We start from the raw sequence: 23,887 nt of genomic DNA, 5'->3' as shown, positions 1-23,887 counted from the left end.
AGGATAGGGTGGCATGGAGAGCTGCATCAAACCAGTCTATGGACTGATGACTCAAACAACAGGATCACTTTAGTCAGTCCGTCGTTCAGGTCTCTTTGAAGGGACTGTTCGGGCTTTGCGGTCTTCCCAGTACTTCTTCAGACGCTCCGATCTTCATGCCCTTTCCTCAGTTGAAAATATGCATGTTGTTGGTTTGTTTTGTGTAAGGGTAAAGCAGAGGTTTGTATTCAACTTTATCTTATTTGTGGTGCCTTCTGTTGTAAGGCCTATTTCCTTCAGATCCTCTCTTACTTCTCTGTTACATCCTATTATGGTATTTTTTGAGACGAGATTGTGTTGTACTAGTTGTTTCAGAAGTCTCAAATCCTGCATCCTCATGATTTGTCCAAAGAATCCCAGTCTCCTCTTACGCATAGTATCTGTAATGGGTTCTAGCTCTTTGTACACGACTTGGTTAGGCATTAACCGCCACTGTCCATCTTTCTGGTATTTTTTGTTGATGCAGGTTCTTCCAATCCTCCTTTCATTTTTCTGAAGTCTGTCAGTCTTTGATTGTTTATTCAGGTGAAAAAGTGTTTCTGCTGCATATGCAGCTTCCGGTTTTATAACTGTGTTGTAGTGTTTTATTTTTTTATTTATTGATAGACATTTCTTTTTGTAGATATCCCATGCCAATTTTTGTGCTTTAACTAATCTATTCTTGTTTGGATTGAGATTTTTTCATTTAGGTTATGTTTGCTGTCTCCTCTGGGGAGTGGGTTTAATTTTAACTACGTAGTGATCTGAACCTGTATCTATTCCTCGGAGGACTTTGACGTTATAGATCTCTTTGTGGTGGTATTTGTCCATGCAGATGTGATCCAGTTGCCATTCTCCTTTAGTGTAGTCAGGGTGTTTCCATGTTTTGAGTTTTTGAGGCTTCCTCTTAAAACATGTAGATTTTTAGATTAAGTTATGGTTTCTACACAGGTCAACTAGTCTCTCTCCATTTTTATTTGTTTTCTTATGTGCTGGCCATTTTCCGATGATGTCACGGCATTTTCTTTCTCTGCCTAGTTGGGCTTTGAAGTCGCCTATTAATAATTTTACATGGTGTTTGGAGATGTTATCTAGGGTCTGGTCCAATAGGTCCCAAAATTCTTCTGTTTCCTCATGGTCTTTTGAGGAGTTGTTTTTATCATTAGAGGGAGCATGGGCATTTATTATAGTATAGATTTTATTAGATGCCTTTCAAAGCTGGAATATACAAAAATCAATAAACAAACGAAAAGGGAAATCCGAAAAGACATCAGAGACCACAACACGGAAGTAGTCAAAGAAATCATGGAAAATACAAAATCAATGAAGAAGATTCGAAAGGAATTAACTCCGGACAAACATTGGATACTGGGAGTGAAAGACAGTAATGGTAAAAGACAAGCCAAGAGAGAACAGATAGTGACACAAGCGACAGAATTCTACAGGAAATTATATACAAGTAATTCCCAAAATGGCACACAGTGTCATAAGACGCCAAAAGAGGACATTGAGGAAGGAATACCACCCATTCTTCCCAGTGAAGTAAGAGCAGCCATAAGGGAAGCAAAGAATGCAAAATCCCCAGGCGATGATGGAATCTACAATGAATTCCTGAAATGGGGTGAAGAAGACATAACCCCATTCATCACTACGCTATTTAACAAGATACTCGAATCAGAAGACATACCAAGGGAGTGGAAACAAAGCACCATCATACTTCTGCACAAAAAAGGAGCCAAAGACGATATCAATAACTACAGACCTATCAACCTAATTGTAAATCTTTACAAACTCTTCATGAAGATCCTAACTAAGAGAATGGCGAAGACACTAGATGAACAACAACCAGTGACACAAGCAGGTTTTAGAACAAATTACAGTACATCAGACCACCTACAAGCAGTGAATCAACTGATCGAGAAAACACAAGAATTCAATCTGGATGTATATATAGCATTTGTGGACTACAATAAAGCATTCGACTCCGTAGAACGGGAATACGTTTTAGAAGCACTGAGCAAACAAGGGATCCAGAACAAATACATCAGACTCCTGGATAAACTCTACGAAGGCAGTGAGGCCAGAATAAAAACAGAAAGAGAAGGAAAGAAAATCAAGATAGAAAGAGGAGTTAAGCAAGGGGACCCTCTCTCACCAAAATTATTCACGTGCTTACTGGAGAATCAGTTCAGAAAACTAGATTGGGAAAACAAATACGGCATTAAAATAGATGGAGCAAGACTAACGCACTTACGATTTGCAGACGACATCGTATTGGTGGCAGAGTCGGCAACGGAGCTAGAACAAATGATAATAGAATTAGACAACATCAGCAAAGAAGCAGGCCTGACAATGAATCCAAGAAAAACTAAATTGATGACTAATGCACTGGAAACTCCAGTTAGCGTAAACGGAGAAATACTGGAATACGTAGAGGAATGTGTATACCTTGGCCAGAACATATCATTCTCAAACTGTTCAGAAAAAGAGGTCAAACGGCGAATAGGACAAGCATGGAAGAGGTTCTGGTCTCTAAAGTTCATACTGACAGACAAGACTCAGAAACTCACCCTTAAAGCTGAAGTCCTAGAAAAATGTGTGATACCAGTCCTACTATATGGATGCCAAACCTGGGCGCTAACACTAAAACAAAGGAAAATGATCCAGATATGCCAGCGCAAAATGGAAAGAAAAATACTCCAGGTCACATTGAGAGACAGAATACGGAACGAAGATGTACGAAGGAGAACCGGCATGAAGGACGCTCTGACGACAGCCGATCAGTTAAAGTGGAAATGGGGAGGACACGTAGCGAGACTGGAGCAAAATCGATGGACCTACAAAATGACAATGTGGGATCCCAGACAAGGAAGACGAAACGTGGGAAGGCAAAGAACTAGATGGGCAGACTGGTTTGCAAGATGGGGAGGAAAACAATGGACAAGAACAGCAAAGATAAGGCAAGAGTGGAAAGAGTTGGGAAAAATTGTGTGCAGAGATCACTGACCTTACGGGATACACCTTTGCTCAAGCCCTGTAATAACATAGGTCGATCAAGACACATATTATAGATATTGTGCAGCAGTGAAATATGCAACAGTGCGCTTCCGCAAAGAGACCTGGATATCACCTCTCTGATCACTACGGCATAATACAGTAAAATTGATCAAAGAGGTTTTTATGAAGTGGTGAATATAAAATTATCATCCTCGCGTACACTGCGGAAAGAAGCCGAGCAAGTGTAAAATATGTTGAAATACGCTCTCAGGACAGAGGTGAAGAATACAACATACAATTGTACGCTTCGACGAAGAGGATACCGTGATGGTCATCTTCTGTGCACTCGGGAGAATGGCAAGACGAATGTCAAACAGATAAACGTTTGCATGCAGTAGTGACATGAATAACTCATCACGTAACACATAGTGGAAGGAGGATATGCACTTGCAATGTATGTCAGGAGAATTTCAACGGAGGATAAGGTCAAGAAATTACAAGAAAAGTCTACAACATTCGGAGAAGAAGCTATGCAAGAACGAAGAGTGCAAGTTTACGCCTTTACCTAGAAACAACCTGAACCCTCCCTGGGATAAAAGTGTACACCTGTCATTTATGCAACAGTGCGTTTTCGCGAATTGTTGTTCCAGAAAAACACAATTGCATTCACTCGGGGGTGAGACTACACAAATGTACAATATGTGGTAATATGTTATCATGAAAAATCTACAGATCAACCAATATAATAATGCTCTTCAGGACCTGCTCACCTGATGAGCTAAACTGAGCACTGTCCCTGCATTGCAGGAGGCCATAGCCCTTAGGGGATTCATACGGCTAATTTATTTTATTTATTTATTTATTTAAGGTGAGCGTTGAGAGTCGTGGAGACTGTGATTTGAATTCTTGAAATGAGTATTATTTTAAGGCTGACCAAAAATCCTGTTCCAAATTGTGGGACATTCTTCATCACTCTCTTCCCAGGTATACTTTTATAAAGTCTGTACCATTGAGATTCCAGTGTTTCTAATTTCTTGAAATCCCACGATATGAATTTTGTGTTGGTCCATTATGTCAGTGATCACTTTTAGTTTATCGGTTTGCATGAGTGAGTTTATATTGTGTGTAGAGAAGTATGTTACCTGCTTTGGTTTGATTCTTGATTTTATCTCGTTCGTGTACGAAGTACTGGGGTATTTCCGTGCCTCCGACTTCACGGTATCTTTTAGGTGGCAGCCCACCGAATCCGAATGTTGCCTTCTCTGAACTCTTGGTTCAGCCGGTGAAGTATTCCTTAAAAGACCTTCCATGGTTGACTGTCAAGGTGTCACCTGTGTGAGACTAGGTCCCGAATTACAACTCTAAATGTGATCCAGTGAGGTGATAATGAGGCAGCTCCTCTGGAGTAGACGCCTTGTGCAGCCGCCCCTAACCTGGAGAACAGACGCTGCATAATGGATTCCAGTGGCATCTCCTCCACTGTGGGGACCATCACCCCACCTAAAGGGGCTCATTTGCCCGAAGCCATTGGCCCCCTTAGGGAGTAAGGTTATTTCCCGCCGCCCAACACTCTGCGTGATCACAATAATGATTAAATATTTTATTTATACGGTCCACCTTTTCAATACAAACCATGTAATATTTACATTACATCTTCATTCACGGACTAGTTTCGACCTAACTGAAGGTCATTATCAGCCATAAAGCAAATCACACAAACACACAGAATAAAATAATGTACAGACACAATGGCCTTAAAATAAAAATCTATGCACAACGCATAGAACCCAAGCTAGCACCGGTTACATAAATACATTCTGTTAAAAGTTCAATCACCGAGCTCGATAGCTGCAGTCGCTTAAGTGCGGCCAGTATCCAGTATTCGGGAGATAGTGGGTTCGAACCCCACTGTCGGCAGCCCTGAAGATGGTTTTCCGTGGTTTCCCATTTTCACACCAGGCAAATGCTGGGGCTGTACCTTAATTAAGGCCACGGACGTTTCCTTCCCACTCCTAGTCATTTCCTGTCCCATCGTCGCCAAAAGACTCATCTGTGTCGGTGCGACGTAAAACCAATAGCAAAAAAAAAAAAAAAGTTCAATCAATTTAAGACACAGTGCAGTGTTGTATCTACAAACCATGTATGCATCAAAGTAAGGCTCAAGAAATACGTTGCACTATGTTAAAAATATTTGAGTTATGTACACAAGCACATATTGAATATTAACATCTTGAGAAGACACCTTGACATCGGCTCAATTGAACTTTTAATTGAATGCAACATATTTAAGGAATCAGCATTAATCAAAATTCTATGCGCCAACCTTAACCAGTATTTTATGAATCTCTATCAGACAACTTTTTAACAAAGTGCAATGCATTTCTTGAGCCTTACTTTGATGAACACATGGTATGTAGATCTGACACTGCACTGTGCCAGAAATCGATTGAACTTTCAACAGAATGTATTTATGTAACCAGTCTTACCTTTGATTCTATGCGTTGTGCATAGATGTTTATTTTAAGGCCATTGTGACTGTACATTATTTTATTTGGCGTATTTGTGTGATTTGCTTTATGGCTGATGATGACCTACATTTAGGTTGAAACTAGTCCCTGAATGAGGATGTAACGTAAACATTACACAGTTTGTATTGAAAAGGTGGACCTTAAAAATAAAATATTTAACTATTATTGTGGGATGTGTGATCTTAATAAACACGTGCCAGTGAAGAAGTCTCCAAGTTGCAATGCCGAGTGATGTAACGAATAGTCAAGGCACGTAAAATATCGTACTAGATCATCTCGAGAAGAAATGTACAAATTTTCAGTTTTTTACGGTCTGTAGTATAGGAGTGATACTAAGTTAAACCCGTGTGTTACATGTTACCTAGTGAGTCAGGGCAGCATATCAAAATCTAAGGACTGCATGATCCAATACCTTTTTTTCTTTTACATAGTTTACTGGAGCACTTTAATCAGTCATATACATTAAAGTCTGGATTTTCAACATTTTCAGTATTAAACACCTTTACAGCTTCTTCTTCCGCTCCCATAACTTTTTCATTCTGTCGGACCTGGCTGCCCTTTGATTGTCAGTAATGGTGTACTTCCTTTGTCTGCCTTTAATTTGGAGCATTGATAAATGTAATTTTTTCATGATCTCTGCGAACCAAGTGTTCTCTGTTTTATTTTTCCAGAAGTAACTAAATAACTGCTTCACTAGTCAGGTTTCTGGTACTCTGAATATATGAAAAAAAAAAAAGGGCAATTCTTCTTTCCCACATTGAATCAGTCCATTTAGTGTGTAAGATGTATGAGACAGGAGAAGTCCCATCCGATTTTCGTCAGAATGCCGTTATACCTATTCCCAAGAAAGCCGGTGCTGACAGGTGTGAAAACTACCGCACCATTAGTTTAGTATCTCATGCCTGCAAAATTTTAACACGTATTATTTACAGAAGAATGGAAAGACAAGTTGAAGCCGAGTTGGGAGATCAAATTGGCTTCCGAAGAAATGTAGGAACACGTGAAGCAACCCTGACTTTACGTCTGATCTTATGGTCCGCACGGCCTTACTTCTAAATTGAAGTTTCGTAAAACAAATGAGCATCGCCTTTCCTCCGTTGCCAGCGCGCTCCACCCGCGAGAACAGCTGATGCAATACGAGCGTGGTAAACTGCCGTTGTAAAATGTAATACCCTACTCAGAAAAACTAATGAATATGGATTGAAAACAAATTCACAAAAACTACATTTACTAACAACATATCTGACACTAATAAGATAATATATTATTAAGAATAAAAGAGAATGAGGAAATAAAACATCACTCACCACCAATGGCTGACACAGGAAGGAGGTTACGGCCTACATAGGGAACACTCCACCGATCTCAGTCACTGGAATCCTCCAGCAATATGAAAAACACACTAATTACTGAAGGAAAATGCAAAAGATCGCAAAGCGTACCGAGTACCATACACGCTGAGCGAGATAGGTTAACCACGTGGCAAATATAAATATTAAAGTTGGCAACTGGGTTTTGAGATCGTGCTCTGCCAATATAAATCGATATGAATGGCAGATTGGGATTGGTTGGATGTCTATGCTTCAACACATAACCACCAGACAGACCCAAAATCTGACAAAATGTCAATTTAGAAATAGAGCCATGCGGAGTATAGAGGATCGAATCAAGAAGGACAAGCCCACGTACAATGGCATTCGTAAATCTACAAAAGGCATTCGATAATGTTGATTGGACCAAGCTAATTAAGATTCTGAAGGTGATTGGGATCAGATACCGAGAACGAAGAATTATCTACAATCTGTCTAAAAATCAGTCTGCAGTAATAAGAATCGAGGGCTTTAAAAAAGAAGCAGCAATCCAGAAAGGACTGAGGCAAGGCTGCAAGTTTGCCCCCCTCCTTTTCAATGTTTACATAGAACAGGCAGTGAAGGAAATCAAAGAGAAATTTGGAAAGGGAATCACAATCCAAGGAAAGGAAATCAAAACCTTGAGATTTGCTGATGATATTTTATCTGAGACTGCAGAAGATCTCGAGAAGCTGCTGAATGGTATGGATGAAGTCTAGGGTAAGGAGTACAAGATGAAAATAATTAAGTCCAAAACAAAAGTAATGGAGTGCAGTCGAACGAAAGTAGGTGATGCAGGAAATATTAAATTAGGAAATGAAGTCTTAAAGGAAATAAATGAATATTGTTACTTGGGTAGTAAAATAACTAACAACAGGTGAAGTAAGGAGGACATAAGATGCAGACTAGCAAGGAAGAGTTTTCTTAAGAAAAGAAATTTGCTCACTTCAAACACTGATATAGGAATTAGAAAGGTGTTTTTGAAGACTTTTGTGTGGAGCGTGGCATTGTATGGAAGTGAAACATGGACAATAACTAGCTCAGAAAGAAAGAGAATAGAAGCTTTTGAAATGAGATGTTACAGAAGAATGCTGAAGGTGAGATGGATCGATCGGATCCCGAACGAAGAGATACTGAATCAACTTGGCGAGAGATCAATTTGGCTAAATTTGTCGAGAAGAAGAGATAGAATGATGGGACATATCGTTAGACACTCAGGACTTGTTCAGTTGGTTTTTGAAGGAAATGTAGGTGGTAAGAACAGTAGGAGTAGACCAAGGTATGAACAAGACGATCAGATTAGAGCAGATGTAGGATGCAACAGTTACGTAGAAATGAAAAGGTTAGCACAGGATAGGGTGGTATGGAACGCTGCATCAAACCAGTCAACATCCTTTATTGATTCGCTTTCATGATATACCACTTCATTAGGTAATAATCTCCACTGGCCATCAACTTTGTGTTTCTTATTGATGATGATTCTTCTACTTTCTGCAATTTATCGGTTTTTGATTTAGTATTCAACTTAAAAAGTGTTTCAGTAGCATTAAGTTGCTTCGGGTTTTACAACTGTATTAAAAATGTCGAAATTTAGCATTCATGGAGGGAGATTTTTTAAAAACATGTTTGCCAGGTGATTCGCTGTGCTGTTTTCAGTTTAGATGTTCTGCTGTCGATCGATGTTTTCTCTTTTGTGTTCCACGTTATAATTTCCCCCAGATATTTGAACTTATTCACAATCTTAATTTGTTTGCCATTGTTGAAGTGAATGATTGATGAGACAATTCAGAAGGTTGCATCATTTCAGTCTTTTCAAATGAGATTTTCAGTCCAATTCTTGCAGCAATTCTTTACGAGTTCTTGAATTTGAAATTTAGCTTCTTCCTTACTACTTGCTAGCAATGCAAGATCGTCTGCAAATGCTAGGCAATTAAGTTTAATACTTCAGACTATTTTGATGTTTGAATAACATTTCTTCACCCATTCTCGCATTACTTTCCCCAGGGCACAGTTAACCCTTTCAGCCCTAGTGTTGCTTCAGAGCTATATGATATTCCATTTTTTTTAGTACCAGAAAACAAAATTATTCCCTTCAACTCCAATGTTGCTTTGAACCCACGTCTTCGTAGTTCCTGAATAACCCACTAGATGCCTCATGTCTGCTGTTCCATGATAGTATGTGTACTCTTTGGATTCAGCTGCATGACAGAATGGTGGGAACCTGCACAGAAGGTTTTTCAGCTTGTGTTATCGTGTGTTTAGTTCGAGTTTTGAAACTGCTATCTACTATAATTATTACAGGATGTATTCCAGAATTCATATTCTACCTTTAAATTCAATGAAGAAATCAACAGTATTTGTGTGCATTGGTTCAAAAATCGTGTTGCTCCTAAGCTACACTGGGGCTGAGTGGTTGTGCTTCCTCTAACCTAAAAGTAATATTCAAAGTTTCAGTGTTCAAATAAAACTTGGTAGATAATGAACTCAATACTTGGACTGAAAGAGATATAAAGGACTTTCTTGACAAAGTATTGGATGGTTATATTTCTGACCTAGAAGATAACTTTTCAGATATAGAAGATCAAACATATTTATTTACTAGTGGAAGGGACCTGGATATTGAACCTGAAAACGTGGTAAGCTTCTCAAGGCAATATTCGTCCTTGAAATAATTATAGCCTATTATTCAAATGTATATTGTAGACTTAATATCTACATATGCAGCCACTGAGCCACAGGAAACTGATTAATGTTGAGCGCCCATATATCGTGAAAGAGTACAATCAATTTATGGGTGGTGTTGACCTGGCAGATATGCTCCTTGAATTGTACAGAATTGATATCCGTTCTTTGAAATGGTACATGAGAATTGTGTTCTGGTGCATTGGAGTTGCCTTAGTCAATGCTTGGTTTCTATACCGAAGACACCAGAAGCAACAAAATAAGAATTGTGAAAATTCACTACTGAAGTTCCAAGCTCAAATCAGCTTTGACTAGGGCAGGGAAAACACAATGTAGGAAACGAGGTTGCCCAAGTGATTCACCTAAGGAAATTAAAAAGAGACATTTTATCCCAAGACCTGTTGCAGATGTACGATATGATGAATGTGGGCACTGGCCACAATACGAGGAAAAGAAAGGTCACTGCCAATTTTATCCTACTGGATTCACTCAGTTGTTGCGTACTAAATGTAAGGTGCACCTGTGTTTGACATTGCACGCAATTGCTTGTATAACTTCCACAATAAGTAATGACATCTATGAAGACAGAATGCCAGTATGAAGGGATCAGCGGTTCAAGTATTTGTAACTGTTTCACTACCTTCGGAAGTTACAATTTGCCTGTTTTCATCTTCCCTCTATCATGAACTCTTTCTACTAATATAAATACTATTTCAAGTGTTGTTCTGTTTTGTTTTATGAACAATTGTGCACCATCATTTCATCATCATTTGCACATTTTTCTTGTAAAACTGCAATGTAACAACAGTGAGTCACTACTTCTCAGTCTCACTGTATATAACACCATTTATAGTTCTAAGTGTTCATAATATGTTTGTTAAAATATACAAGCTGAAATAATAGGAATACATAAAGTTTACACATTGTAACAAACCCAAGTCTGTTGAACTTTTATATATAAAATATTGACTCCTGACCCCAATGTTGCTTTAAAGCAACATGTTCTATTTTCTTAACCAATCTGAAAAAAAAAAATAAAGTTCACACATTTACATGTTCACAGCACAGTATTGAAACTGAATAACGCTTAAAATATATTTTTTTTTCAAAATTATAATTCGGGGCTCAAAGGGTTAAACAATAATGGCGAGAGTCCGCCTCCCTGTCAAAGTCCAGTGTAGATTTCAAATGGCTCAGACAATTCACCTCTAAAGTTGACTTTCGACTATTCTTAACCCTCGAACCGGTAGCTGACGATAGATCGGCAGGTGCGCCTATCTCAACCGCCGCTGACGATAGATCGTCAGGTCCACGTAACCAGTAAATACAGCTAGAAGAAGTTGTGAATATTTCTGTTAGATGGCAGCATTCACCCAGGCATGTTTTCTCCTTGGAATGTGGAAGGTTTCGTTGTTAAATACATCCATTTTTGTGCGATATCTTTGAAACAATTGAAGGTCGCAATTCGCAGAGCTTTGAAACACGTGTTGATTTTGTTGTGACTTGCTTTCCTTGTTTACTGTGTGTTATGCACACACGATGGCTACATTTTCGGATTTAAATGATGAAGATATTGTAACTGAATTAAATGCATCTGGAAATTCACGGCCTACTCCAGCAGAATGGAGGTGTTGTGCCACTTGACGTAGGTTATGAACGCCCACCAGTTAGAGCTCTATGAAATACCGTACTTTTTCTTGAATAATTCCTGAAGTATTAACACTATTCACTTAAAATTTGCATGCCTATAATCGGAATTAATTTCTCTACAAAATGTATATTTTAAATATTTTATGAAAAAGAGATTAGTCATTTATATTTGATTTCTGAGTGAAAAATATTTCTTGATTTTTAGAGGGGGCATTTAACGGGGCGGAAAATAAAAATACTATTACATTGAAGGCAAATGCAAACCACTTTTCAAATAGTCCAGTTCATGCTGAATGTTTTGGTGTATTATATGTGCATATTCTGTGAATAATACATCTGTCAAAGTGACATACATCAGGTACTGCAAATTTGTGGTGCACACCCACCGGTTAGAGCTATTTCAACTAGCGGTTCGAGGGTTAAGAGTGATTCCAATAAGACTGATAAGGTTTTTGGTGTAAACAAAATTCTTTAAGGACTTTTGTAGTGACTCACAATGAATACTGTCATAAGCTTTTTTGAAGTCAACAAAAGTGATGATTATTCCGAACTCTATGGTGTTTCATGATCCACTTAAGACTGATGATTTGATCAAGACAGGTTCGTCCTGGTCGAAATCCTCCCTGGTATTCTCCCAGTTCCCGGTCAAGCTGTTCCTGAATTCTTGTGTATATAATTTTAGATCAAATCTTATAAGTAACATTAAGCAGAGATATACTCTGATAATTACTGGGATCTGATCTATCACCTTGTTTGTGCAGTAGCTGGATTATTGCTGTAGTCCATTCCTCAGGCATTTCTTCTCTATTCCAGATGTTTATGATATGTTTATGTAAATTTTGAAGCGTTTGTTTATTTGCATTCTTTCATAGTTCTGCTACAAATTGGTTTTCTCCTGCTGCTTTGTAGTTCTTGAGGGAATTTATTGCTTTGATCACTTCGTAAGTTGGCGGTATAACCTTTTTCCAGTGGAGTTTTAGTTTTTGGGGAAGGATCAAAATCAAATTGTTCTTTTGGATCTTCACAGTTAAAGTAATTCTTTAAAATAATCAGCCGTAATTTTAACATCCCTATTATTGTGTGCCATTTCCCCATTTTTATTTTTCATCATAAGCGTAGGTGGAGTAATCCAATACCATTATAAGAAATACACTGCCAAGGTCTGTTTTTGTAATATAGTGTCGTTGGCTTCTCCCCTCTCCTGAAGTACGTATTTGATAATTGTTTGCATGAAGGAGCTATACCAAATGAATAGAGAGTTGCTATAGTAGCGCCTGTGTATAAAGGAAAGGGTGATAGACATAAAGCTGAAATTTACATGCCAGTAAGTTTGACATGCGTTGCATGTAAACTTTGGGAAAGCATTCTTTCTGATTATATAAGACATGTTTGTGAAATTAATAATAACTGGTTTGATAGAAGGCAGTTCGGGTTTATGAAAGGTTATTCCACTGAAGCTCAGCTAGTAGGATTCCAGCAAGATATAGAAGATATCTTGGATTCAGTAGGTCAAATGGACTGTATCGTGATTGACCTGTGATTGATGGGTGGGCCATGGGAGACTACTGGCAAAAATGAGTGCAACTGGACTAGACAAAAGAATGCCTGAATTGGTTTTTATATTTCTAGAAAACAGATCTCAGAGTATTAGAGTACGCAAAGCTTTATCTAACCCTGGAATAATTCAGAGGGGAATTCCTCAAGGCAGTATTATTGAACCTTTATGTTTTCTTATATATATAAAAATGATGTGGAAAAAGTGCCACAAGGGGGATTTTGTTTAAGGTGGATCGCAGCTTGCAAGGAAGTGACCCACACACTATGATCTCGGAACTATACCCTGCAGCACAAATGAAATGCGACATGCAGGTTCTAGTACCATGATTGCAACGACCTGCCGCAGACTCGAAATACCATTGAGTTGTGCCTTCACAGCCAGTCCGTCTGGCATGACCTCATCCACCTCCATGACCGATGAGAACCAGAAAAAGGAGGTTCCTCCGCCCATTTTGCCGTTGGGCCAAAGACACAGATGATAGGTTCCAATGTCATTACCTACACTGAGGGGACCATCACCCCACCCAAAGAGGTTCATCCGCCCGAAGCCGTTGGCCCCTTTGGGGGGTCGAGTTATTTACCGCCGCTCGACACTCTGCGTTAGCTATTTTTACAGCTGGCTGCCAAGCCAGTTAACCCTCCTCATTTCCCATTCAGGACTTGGGACCGGACAATGGTGGAGAGTAAAAGCAGCCTCTATATTTTTCTATGATGTAGAAAAAGCCATTGATTCAGTACCAAGATCTGCTATATGAAAAGTATCGAGAGATTTTGGATGTCCTGAACGCTTTGTGGAACTGGTTCAAGCTCTTCATGATGGTATGTCTGGACAGATTCTTCATGGTAACTCAGTATCAGATTTGTTCCCAATCACTCATGGATTGAAACAAGGCTGTATGCTTGCTCCTACACTCTTTGCACTTTACATGGCTGCCATGCAGCATGAATCATCATGTGAACTTATGAAAATTGCAGTGTCATAAGTTCATGTGAACTTACGACATGCAGCTTGATACTGCAATTTTAGCCAAGGACATTCTAATATTTTGTATGTTTAGACTGACACCTATAATGATATCCTCTTTTTATGGCTTGTAAGAGCAATCAGGATCCTGATTTTTCACCATACAGGTTTGAATTTGAGGCTGATGATGCCCTTAATATGAGCGAAACATGTCCCTTAACATTTTATAATAATATTTAATTTCTAAAAAGATCTCTTTGTATTGAATAGGAAACAGACATGTCGAGGGATAGCCGAAAGACTTCAAAGCTTCTCGAATGACTTAGCAACGATCCAACCAAGGAGCAGTCTATGCAAATGTTACGGCAAAATCGCAGATGAACTTGTCATCAATGGGAAAACAAATCATCCAATAAGGAAAATGGATCATAATATCCTAAAAAACGAGGTAATGAAGTCCAGTAACCTATTCCGGTCATGTGAAATAACGGAATTACAGAAAGCGATTCAAAGTAGCAAAAATGGAAAAGCGGCAGGATTAGATGATATCACAATAGAACAAATAAAACACTTTAGTTCTACCACACAGGCGTGGCTTTTAAACTTCTTCAACAACTGTTTTACTTCCCTAAAAATTCCAAAAATATGGAGATAATCCAGGGTGATTGCATTTCTGAAACCTGGAAAGGAACCTTCGGACCCCAAAAATTCAGACCAATCTCCTTACTGTGCCATCTATGCAAAATAATGGAAAGAATGTTGCTCAATTGTTTAAAGGGGGTAGTAGACCAAGTCCTAATCCCTCAGCGATGTGGCTTCCGCCCAGGAAAGAGTTGCACAGCACAGATTTTACATCTAACCCAGCACTTTGAGGATGGGTTTGAAATAAAAGATCACTGGTGTGGCTTTTGTGGATCTCTCAGCCACCTATAATACAGTAAATCACAGGATACTATTACACAAACTTTATAGAATGATTACAGACATCAAGGTAACCAAGATGATAGCTACCGTCCTGGAAAATAATCGCTCTGTTGTTGAATTCCAAGGATGCCGAAGCAGATGGATTACCTCAAGGCAGTGTACTGGCTCCTATTCTTTTGAACATCTACACTAATGACCAGCCATTACCAGAAAATACTAAAAGATTTATCTATGCCGATGACCTTGCACTTACTACTCAAACTGATACCTTTGATGAAGCAGAGATCTCGAACTGCTGCATTAGAAGAGCTGGGTACCCATTATGGAAAAACAAACTCAAACCAAATCCAGCTAAGACTGAAATTTGTGCGTTCCATCTGCGGCATGCACAGGCCTCTCAGAAACTCAAAGTACTATGGAAAGGGAATTTACTGGAACACTGCTTTACACCAAAGTACCTGGGAGTTATGCTGGATCGCACATTAACATATAAGAAACGTTGCCAAAACTTAAAAGATAGCTGCTAGAAACAACATTCTATGAAAATTATCAGGAACAAGTTGGGGAACACAACCACGAACAATTAGAACTTCAGCTCTAGCTCTATGCTACTCTGCAGTAGAATATGCTCCCCGGTTTGGTACAGGTCAGCTGATACGAAGCAGGTCGACACTGCTCTAAATGAAAGCTGCAGGATCATTACTGGATGTTTGAAACCTACACCCATTGAGAAGGTCCAACTTTTAGCTGGTATTGCTCCCGGTGAGATTTGTAGGGAGGTAGCAGCTAACAAAGAAATGCTCCAATCATGATCTTCAGAGGCATATTCTCTCTACGTATACCACCCTGCCACACAGAGGCTAAAATCTAGAAAAGGTTTTCTCCACACATCAGTTAACCTTGAGGGGAAAGCAGAGAATGCTAGGGTCAAAATGTGGGAAGAAAGAATCAACCACCTTTCCAAGTGGACAGAGCCGAAGGAAAGTCTTCCATGTGTACACCAGGAGAAGTGGACAGTATGGAAAGCCCTTAACAGACTCCAGACAGAAGTCGGCAGAACAAAAGTAAATTTGCGGAAGTGGGGTTTCTCAAGTGATTCATCACTTTGTGATCGCGGAGAGCAGCAGACGATCCAACATCTATGTCAGTGTGTTTTATGTCCTTCAATGTGCACTATGAAAGACTTGATTGCAGCCTCCCCCAACGCTATTGATGTTGCCCAATACTGGGAAGAATCATCTAGATCTCGAATTGTTGCTTTATCTGTGACTGTATGATAGACCTGTATATTTGTATAGTAGGAATGTATATATCATGGTTTCTTTTTTAAATACCTGTATATTGATTGATTGATTGATCAAGGCCTCTATTGAAACCTAATTACAGACTGATGTGTCTACTACCTCATTTTTCACATTTTTGTGGTGCGTATTTTGGGTAAATATGGCTGACAGTTTTCACTCATCCTGAAAGGTAAAGGGTTAAACACAAACCACATAAGCAGAAGCCAGATAATGTGATCTGCTGCACACTGTAGCCTTACCTACATACGCCCGCTTGAGGCCATCAAACAGCAATATGAGAGAAGGAATGATCTGAGCAGCACACTCGTTGACAGCCACAGGCCGTGCTGCACCGCTGGCACTCAGCAACGTGCACAACCCCAGCACGCACAACTTGCGATCGTGAAGTCTGAAACAACAGTATTATTAATCAAGCTAAGTCCACAAAGGAAAAAAAGAAGTAAGACATCAGGTCATGCAAAGAACAACAGATCAGCGAGGGAAGAATATTCTGCTACCTTCTACTCTCCTCCTGTTATTTTCCCTGTGTTTCTAGGCTTTTTTACGAGCTGCTTTAATCTTGATCTATTTTGTCTTCCATTTCCTGTCTTTACCAACGATCTATTAAGGAGCTTGCTGGAGGCTAGAATGCTGTATGTTCTTCCCACACTTATCTGACACATCTGCTAAATGTTTCTTTGCTCTAGCACAAAGTTTTTAGGACTACTCTACAGAACACAGCAGTATATACATCCGAGATTATACGTTAATAAAAAGTTTACCTTGTGTCCCACATAGAAACGCGCTACACCAAAATTTAGTTTATTTTATTCTACGTTTAATTATGCGTAGCAGAAATTTTTATCGTACCCAGTTTAAATTTTAACGCAGGTTGAACAAAAAAAAAAAAAAAGTGCTGGTATTTTTCTCATTTCCAACGGAGCCCTCACTCTGGAAATTCATAACTTTAAAAGTATTGATCTGATCGCTACCAAACTTCAATATGTCTTAAAGCAACTTATTGTTGATCTGTATACCAAGTTCAACCTGTGTTAAAATTTTAACTCTTTTCCACGACAGTAAGATATTTACCAATCTTTTCCTAGAGAGGAAAATCTGGACATTTGTAGAGAGAAACAAAAAACTGGTTAAATACAATGAGACTAACCGTTTGTGGTAATATATGATTAATGAATAGAAACATGCACAAAACAAGGAGTTCCACGACAACTAAAATTTATTTAAATGATGCATTGTGCCATCAAGCAAGAGAACAGACAGAAAAAGCTGTTTTCCCTAAATCAGGATCATTTCTTTAATTCTCATTTTCTGACATGTTTTGTTTTTGTATTAACACTTTAGCCTCGAATATTTTTCTGGCCACAACGTCTCTCAACTTGTAATTATTTTAGTCAGTTTTGTCTTACGAGGACATGCATTATGAAACACTTATCTACTGACAACAACTTTATAACTTACAGGTTCAAAATATTGTACACAAAGATGTAAGATGCAGATAGGTGCTGCCCTCCACATTTTCATCGGAATTTCTGGAGGGTGTGATACAGTTCGAAGTACATTTTTGTTGTTTCTCACAGGTTTTTTCAGAAATGAGTGTTCCGATTGCTGCAAACCTTCATTTTGCCTTGAAGATGGGGATAAAGCAGGTGCAATTGCCATTCAGTCACACTTCAATGTGTGTGGTAAGTGACCTGTCCCTAATCTGCTTCTGGGTGTTTGGGATGTTCCCAACAAGTTGGGTTGCTAGGTATTTCCTGAGATGTTCCCAACAAGTTGGGTTGCTAGGTATTTCCTGGGATGTTCCCAACAAGTTGGGTTGCTTGGTATTTCCTGGGATGTTCCCAACAAGTTGGGTTGCTAGGTATTTCCTAAATTTCAGATGCGACATTTTAGGGCTGAATTCCTTACAGTAGGTGGACGTTCACGACGGACACTTCAAGAAGCCACTTCACTGTACAAGCTCATGTAGTGGTCCTCCCATACATGACAACCAGTTAATGAACAACTTCCTCTCCTTATTTTCCATTTCACCACCTGTCAAAGAATGTCGACAGCATGGCAATAATTCTGTTGTCCCTCCAAACTAAACAAGATGTCATGCTTTGTCACTGCAACTACGTAATTCTGCTTTATTTTCTTCACCTGGGGAGGTGGGCCTATCCTGTTGACATTACAGTGGACTTTCAGTTTCAACAGTTCACCCGCTAAATCATAACTAGTGTAAAACCTGTCTGTGGAAATGTGAAAACCTGTAACCTGTGAATTTTTTATTACCAAATGGATCACAATCCTAGCAGTAAACTATAAATTAGGGCTCCACTCCACTATAGTCACACGCATACCCGTAACAGAGGCGCGTACATAAAAACTGCTCTTGAAATCTATAGGGCTTTCATCAACACTCAGATTTTGCCCTGGGACAGAAAGTTCTCCGAATTATGATCCTACCCGACCAGTCTCAGGGGAGGAGAGATGGAAATACCAGAATGAAAGTTTCTGTACAACAACTGCTTATCTCACCAGTACTTCCTGAAAGAGTCCTGCATTTCTGCCTTACTCTTCATTCCCATATTTATCACTACACTGATAGACATACATACATACATATCATTATAGACCGTCATGCCATTCAGCGTTCAGTCTGCAAGTATCTGAATTTACTAAACGTCGCCACAATCCTCTAACTGGAACTAGTGCTGAGGCCTCACTTACTTCTGTACCTGTTCTTTAAATCGTTAGAAACTGAGTAACCATCGTCACCATGGCCTCTACTTCTCTTACCCTCCATAAACGAGTCCAATATCCTCCTAGGTAACCTATCCTCCTCCATTCGCTTCACATGACCCCACCACCAAAACTGGTTCATGCATACAGCTTCATCCATTGAGTTCATTCCTAACATGGCCTTTATCTCCACATTCCAAGTACTCTCCTGCCATTGTTCCCACCTGTTTGTAGCAGCAATCGTTCTTGCTTTCATGTCTGTTACTTCTAACTTATGAATAAGATATCCTGAGTCCACCCAGCTTTCGCTCCCGTAAAGCAAAAGTTTGTCTGAAAACAGAGCGATGCAAAGATAGTTTTGTCCGGGAGCTGACTTCCTTCTTACAGAATACTGTTGATCACAAATCGGCAGTCTAGATAAGTACGTAAGTTTTCATTATATTAATACTTGTATATATTTTTATTTTTGCCATTACTGTTTCATGTTATCACTAAACTCTCTATCATTGACAAGTTTACGCTACGTAAACAATACTGTACATATATAAGCTTGTTTTTAAGTGATTTGATAGAATCTGAGGATGTTTTTTTAGAACGAAACAGGTCATTCTTTGTATGTTGGTGTGTATTTTACAGGTACAGGTTATACGCGGATTCATTATCCGCTATCCACGATTTTGCATATACGCGATTCTTTTTTTAAGTCTAATGCTACCATCTGTTAACAGTACGTGGAAGCTGTAATGCCTTCAGGCGGGTACAGACATAAGTGCTGAACTCTTTAACGTACACTACGTCGCACACCAAGGTTAAACGGGGTCAGCGCATCTCTTCGCGTGCCTTCTGTCGTGTTTGTCGAGACGTGAATTGTCAGTTCTGGTCAGTAGAGTTGTGAAGTGCACTTGACAGGTTTTGTATTTAAAACGCGGGGTCAAAGGTAAGGAAGCGTGCCTGTCGAAGGAAAGAAGCGTGTACCAAAGTTGAATTTGTTAGAAACAAAGCTAGAAGTTTTGGATCACTATGAGAAAGGTGAGCGTATTTTTTGACATAGGCCTATAGTGTGCTTTGGGACTTAGATGAACCCCTGTGAGGACTATCCTTGACTGCGGAATCAATTCAAAATAAAAACTGCTCAATCTTCTACTAACTTAAGTGTGACTAGTGTGACCAAATCTCGTTCGAAAGCGATAAAAAGAGTGGAGTGGATTGAGCATTACAACCAACAACACATGCCTCTCTCTCTGGAGCTGCTATTCAAGCTAAAGCCAAGAGCTTGTATGCAGAGTTTAGTTTATTATTGTGTGTTTCAATGTAAATTTTTAAGTGTATAAAGTTTGCTTTAAAATGGGTTTCAGAGACACGATAATGGTTATTTTTTGTAAAAATACTAAGAACGTCAGTTATTTCAAATTCAATATCCGAGTAAACGGAAACCTAACCCTATATTTTACATATAAAGAGAGACTCAATTTACGCGAATTCAGTATGCGTGGCAATTCCGTGGAACGTAACTATCGCGTATAACGAAGTCTACCTGTATGTTTATAGTGTTATAGTTTACATTGTATTTGCTATGTGTTTGACAGACTGAAAAGCCTTTGTTACATTTAACCAAGTCAACACTGGAAAACATGGCTTCATTCTTAAGGAACAGTTACGATATAGTCTATTATGGATTTGGTACCCTTAGCCTCCCATGTGTAGCGGTGAATAGCCTCAATGCATGAATAATGTATTCATAACTGCTAAACCCATACTAGAACAGAAGTCCAGCAAACGCTTCCCATTCGCATTAGCTTCCATATCTTTCCCACATTATTATTATTATTATTATTATTATTTATTTTTCCTTAAATTGTACATGTACAATTTAGGGGTGGTAGATGGAGAAAGGGCAAGCCCCACATACACGGAAGTGCCTCCATCTCCACATGTGTACATAAACTCTACTGAATATTTACATACAAACTTATGTAGACAATTTTAAATTTACATATTTACACTACAAACACTGTACCCTTAGAATAATAATTATCTTGATTTATCCTGAAAATAATAGAGTAAGAACACCCAGCCATTTATACTCTCACTTGTATACACACTCATTCACAACCACTCACACTCACACCCGCGCACGCATACACATTCGCCCACATACACCTGTACTTGCACCCATCCTTCTTGCAATTCTAATTTATACAAGTTATATACATCACATATAGGTTTATATTTACATATACATTTTCTTTACTTCGTGGAGGAAGTGAGGAAGAGGAAGTAGCTTTACCTCAGATGGTATAAGGTTCCACGTACGAGCAGCCCTTGAGTAAAACCCATTTAAATATGAGGTTCTAGCGAAGGGAGGGACAAGAGTAACTCCTTGGCCTCTTTTAACAGAGCGGTAATTGAGCTGCAGGCGGTGGAAAGGGGAGAGGTGTGTGTGATCTGTCAGGGATTTCCTAAGGCAGGCTACATCTATTTGTGTACATAGCGAGTTCACTGGTGGCAATGACCTGGCTGTGTGTTTGTTAATTAAACGTTCTGCTCGTCGCTGGATACCTTCTAGTTTCCTCATATTTTCCGTTGTAGTTGGATGCCAGGAAGGAAGGCCATATAATAGTATGGGCCGCACAAGGGAAATATAAGCCGTTCGTAGGGCTTTACTTCTTCCTCCCGAGGGACATCTACGGACGAACCCAGCGCCCGGTATGCCTTACACCTCACTTCCTCCACGTGTTTATTCCATTTCAGATTGTCCGTAATGTGAATACCGAGCAGTCTGATGGAGTTAGAAGTCGGCAGTTGGATTCCACATAGAGTAGGTTGGTTCTGGAGTGGTTGTTTAGCGTTGCTTAGTCTTATATATTTACACTTCTTAATATTTATATACAATCTATTTACCTCACACCACAGAGCTATACTATCCAGATCCGATTGGAATTGTACAATATCATCACTGTTTTTCATGGCTCTGTAAATGACTGTGTCATCGGCATACTGCGCCATGGTCGAATTTACACAATCCGGTAAGTTGAGAGCATAAATCGTGTACAGGAGGGGCCCTATCACACTGCCCTGAATTACTCCAGAAGTAATTGTGGTTTGGTCTGATTTGGCTCCTCCGTACACAACACATTGCGTTCGACCCACCAAAAATGACCTCAACCATGACAGCAGTTTACCCTGAATGCCGTAGTTGCTAAGTTTTAACAGAAGTCTTTGATGTGACACCTGGTCAAAAGCTTTGCTCCAGCCCAGAGTCACACAGTCTATTTGTGAGACATCAGTCTGCTCCAAAGAGAACTGCCAGTCATCAATGACTTTTGTTAGAAGTGTTGTGCAGGATTTTCCCGGAATGAAGCCGTGCTGGTTTGAGTTCAGCAGGTTTCTCTCCTTGAGAAAATCCAACATACATTTAGCAACTAGACGTTCCATACATTTACAGACCCCTGATGTTATAGAAACTGGCCGGTAATCATCTACGTTTTCCTTATCTCCATCTTTGAAAACTGGCACTACGTTGGCTTCTTTCCACTCCAAAGGTACAGACCCGGTATTAATGGAATAGTTGAAGAGAGCGCAAAGCGAGGGCGCCAAGACGACTGCACAATTCTTGAGAATTCTTGCTGGCACTCGGTCCGGCCCGGTCGCGGCATGAGGTCTTGTTTTCAGAAGGCTCTCCTTTACTTCATTCGTTGAGAAATACAGGTTGGTTAGAGGGAAGAGAGGGGTAGATGTCGTCCTTGAATATAGCATGTTCTCTTCCTCAGTAGGGACAGAGAAGTTACTTTTAAATTTCCTATTGAAGGTGTCTGCAATTTCTTGTGGTGTTGAGACTGCCGTACCGTTATGTTTAAATACAGATGGAGCTCTGTTGCAACCTTTACTTCTGAGAAGAGCCCAGAGTTCCTTGGAGTTGGTGTTGAGACTGTGGATGTAAGAATCGTAGGAATCTCTGATAGATTGTTTAGCCTTGTTCCTAGCCAGCCTGTATTTCTCCCACTCATAATCGGTTGGATTTCTTTTCCATTTCTGGTACAGGCGGTCCCTTCTTCTTCGAATTTCTCGCACTATCTCCTTGGTAATCCATGGAGACTTCCCAGTCGTTCCATATCTTGTTTATGTCAGTACTGCCAGTGAAATCTGAGGTGAGAACGGGGAGGCGGTTGGATAGTAAAGTGGATAGATCGTTCCAGTTTGTTCGGGAAAAATTATAAACTGTTCTGGTATGGAGTTTGGGGGATGGTTTTATATGGGTCAGTGTTGCGAGGATTGCCTGATGGTCACAGAATCCAGGGATAGTATTAAGAGATTGGACGGACTGTGGTATATTACTTAGGAAAAGATCAAGGGTTGAACGTGTTGTTTGCGTAATACGCGTGGCTTCGAACATTAACTGATGAAGGAATAAATCATAGAAAGCGGAAAGGAATTTATTGGCGAGGGGGTTATTTGGAACAGGTGCAGCATTTCTGGACCACGTAATTTCTAAGTTGAAATCACCGACAATATAAATGGCATCGTAATTTTGTTGTACATGTTGTACACGCTCGAGAGAGAGGATTAGTTCATCGTTCATTTCCGGCGACGACTTAGGGGTGCGATAAATTGATCCAATAAGGAATTTGCGTTTGTTGGACGTCACTTCCACCCACAGTGCTTCGGCTGCTGTCTCCAGGTGATGAACTCGAGTTGGATTACATTCTGGCTTGGCTGCAATTAGAACTCCCCCTGCAGAGCGGTGGGTTCGGTCCTTACGGAACAATATCAGCGAGTCAGGGAACACTTCTGAGTCATTAATTTTGCTAGACAACCACGTGGTCTCATTGACACATACGATGGTCGGGTCAAGGCTTTCAAGCGATGCGTGGATATTTTGTAACCGTCCAGGTCGCATAATACTGCGTGCATTGAAGGCAAAAAGTGATATATTTTTATTTACATATGTACATTTAGAATTACTCACTAAGTCACTGGGCGTATCACTGGTAACTGTAAAGAACGAGTCTGATAACAGCGGCATTTCACACTTCCAGCATAACCATGTACGGGAACCGTTCTTTATTTTTCTGAATTCAGACACTGAGACATTTGCGCAGGTTCTATGGCCTTTTAGCGAGCAATTATTACAGTGGACAAATAATTGATTCCTCCTACCACTATCTCCGCAAATTGTGCACTGTTGTGGAC

The 23,887-nt window shown here is 39.7% G+C and overlaps 1 protein-coding gene across 1 annotated transcript in view; it reads right to left on the bottom strand.

The window, feature by feature from the left end:
* The window catches only part of msk (importin-7 msk), a 198,093-nt gene that overhangs the window by 62,460 nt on the left and 111,746 nt on the right, over positions 1–23,887 (bottom strand). Inside the window, exon 18 of the mRNA XM_067156336.2 lies at positions 16,213–16,361. Coding sequence (XP_067012437.2) covers positions 16,213–16,361 — 149 coding nt within the window. The remainder of the gene's footprint in view (positions 1–16,212; positions 16,362–23,887) is intronic.

The sequence above is a fragment of the Anabrus simplex genome, chromosome 12, assembly GCF_040414725.1.
Source record: "Anabrus simplex isolate iqAnaSimp1 chromosome 12, ASM4041472v1, whole genome shotgun sequence".
NCBI lineage: Eukaryota > Metazoa > Arthropoda > Insecta > Orthoptera > Tettigoniidae > Anabrus > Anabrus simplex.
Note: the sequence above shows the minus strand (reverse complement) of the source record. Positions and strands in the feature narration are given on the sequence as shown.